The sequence below is a fragment of the Anomaloglossus baeobatrachus genome, chromosome 7 (genome assembly GCF_048569485.1).
Source record: "Anomaloglossus baeobatrachus isolate aAnoBae1 chromosome 7, aAnoBae1.hap1, whole genome shotgun sequence".
NCBI lineage: Eukaryota > Metazoa > Chordata > Amphibia > Anura > Aromobatidae > Anomaloglossus > Anomaloglossus baeobatrachus.
The window spans coordinates 273,413,782-273,416,008 of record NC_134359.1 but is presented as its reverse complement, the minus strand read 5'-3'; the positions used below and the strand labels follow the sequence as shown (position 1 = coordinate 273,416,008).

Genomic DNA, 2,227 nt, shown 5'->3' with positions numbered 1-2,227 from the left:
AATCCAATCTTGGGTCTAAAGGGATGGAATCCGACTGACGATAGTAGAATGGGCAATAAATATGTCACTAAAGTCTTGAGAATTATGGTTGTACATTGGTAATGGAGGTAGACCCTTAAGGGTGCTTTACACGCTGCGACATCGCTAACGATATATCGTCGGGGTCATGTCGTTAGTGACGCACATCCGGCGCCGTTAGTGACATCGCAGCGTGTGACACCAAGGAGGGACGATAAACGGCACAAATCGTTGATCGTTGACACGTCGCTCCTTTTCAAAATGTCGTTGGTGGGGCATGCCGCTGGTTGTTCGTCGTTCCTGCGGCAGCACACATCACTATGTATGACACCGCAGGAACGACGAACATCTCCTTACCTGCGTCCACTGGCAATGAGAAAGGAAGGAGGTAGGCGGCATGTTCCGGCCGCTCATCTCCGCCCCTCCTCTGCTATTGGACGGCTGCCGTGTGACGCTGCTGTGATGCTGAACGCACCTCCCCTTGAAGGAGGGATTGTTCGGCGGTCACAGCGACGTCGCTGAACAGGTATGTGCATGTGACGCTGCCGTAGCGATAATGTTCGCTACGGCAGCGATCACCACATATCGCACGAACGACGGGGGCAGGTGCTATCGAGCTCGACATCGCTAGTAATCGCTAGCGATGTCGCAGCGTGTAAAGCACCCTTTACTCTCGAAGTAGCATTCAGTGGGCATATTATATATCGATGAATATAATTTGTAACTAGCTTTTGTCGGGAAGTCATAGATCTGTAAGAGAATTCTATATCTTTTTCAGAATAATGGACAGCTCTCTGGAATTCTCTCGTCAAAAGGAAGACCTAGTCCGCACAGTAAGGAGTCTTCAAGTAGCTTCACAGAACACTCTTCAAAAAACCGTCCCTCTTCTTTCTTCTCAGCCTGGACTTGGACTACTGAAGCCTTCACATGTACAACAACTATCCAAAAAGACCACTCAAGTCTGTCGAGATCTCGAAGATGTGGGCAACCTGCTCTTGTTTCGCCAGGATGAACTTACTCAAAAAATATCGGTGCCCAAAAATGGGGGTGCGTCTTCTCTTCACTGGTGTTCAGACGGCACCTTCTATGTCTGTGGAGATAACGGTCCTTACATCCATTTGTTGAATAGTCACGGGAAACCCACCCAGACCATCCAATGTATTGATGATGTTCTATTTCTTCCAGATGGCATTACCATGACTCGTTTCAGTGCGGTAGCAGTCTCGGACATGGCTGAGGGTACAGTCCGAATTTACAGTCCAAATTCACACCCACCTTGGACTAAAATAGGTGGTAACTTCAAATCTCCAAAGGGTATAGCTGTGGACTCCTCAGGACGAATGCTAGTTGCAGAATACGCTTCTGGGGAAGTCCACGTTTTCCATATTGACCGAAACTATCGCATCCATGGAGTCAAAAAAGTGTCAGGACTCCAAGGGCCTCAGTATATTTGCTCGATGCCAGACGGTGGCTTCGCAGTTAGTGAAGAGTGCGGAGATGTCAAGTTATTTACATCAAACTTTAAATTCTCCGGCTCGCTTTCAGAAAGGTACAATCATGAGTTTGGAAACCCTGCAGGAATATGCTCCGATCCAGAAGGAAACATTTTAGTAGCAGACGCCCAGAGTAGAAGCATCATCCTCTTTCCACCCAGCGGCTCACCCATTTGTATCGTTTCACAGGGTTTGTCCAAACCAATGGGGATAACATGTTCCCCTTTTGGGCTCTTGTATGTTGCAGACTCTGGTGACAATTGTGTAAAAGTTTATAAATACCGTGCCAAACCATTCTACGCTCCCACCAGCCCTCGGAGGTCAGGAGAAGCCCCGTCATAGATGCCAATGTCTTCACTACGTCAGAGATATCAAAAGAGTTCTCCTCTCAAAGACAATCTCTGATGCTGGGGCTACAAGGCGTCATGTGTGGTGCGACAGCAGTTCCCAGACAAGTTGTGCGACAAAAAAACATTTGTGCAACTTGCTGTTGTGTGATTAGATCCGAACAGTCAACAGACAAGTCAGCTTGCACTGACGCCTATGGCAAATGAGAGGCAAACCACAACAAACAATCCAACACATTTGTAAAAATGTATTTCTGCAATACCAAGATGTCACTGTCGCGCAACACGTCACATTGTAGCCCTGCAGGAATATGCGCCGATATGTAAAGAAACATTTTAGTATCAGTCAAGGCAGCTTGCATTAAAGCC

The 2,227-nt window shown here is 47.5% G+C and overlaps 1 protein-coding gene across 1 annotated transcript; it reads left to right on the top strand.

The window, feature by feature from the left end:
- Positions 1–802: 802 nt before the first annotated feature.
- On the top strand, positions 803–1,897 carry NHLRC4 (NHL repeat containing 4). The gene has a single exon (XM_075319381.1). The coding sequence runs from the start codon at positions 1,215–1,217 to the stop codon at positions 1,851–1,853; it is 639 nt and encodes a 212-aa protein (XP_075175496.1). The 5' UTR covers positions 803–1,214; the 3' UTR covers positions 1,854–1,897.
- Positions 1,898–2,227: the final 330 nt, after the last annotated feature.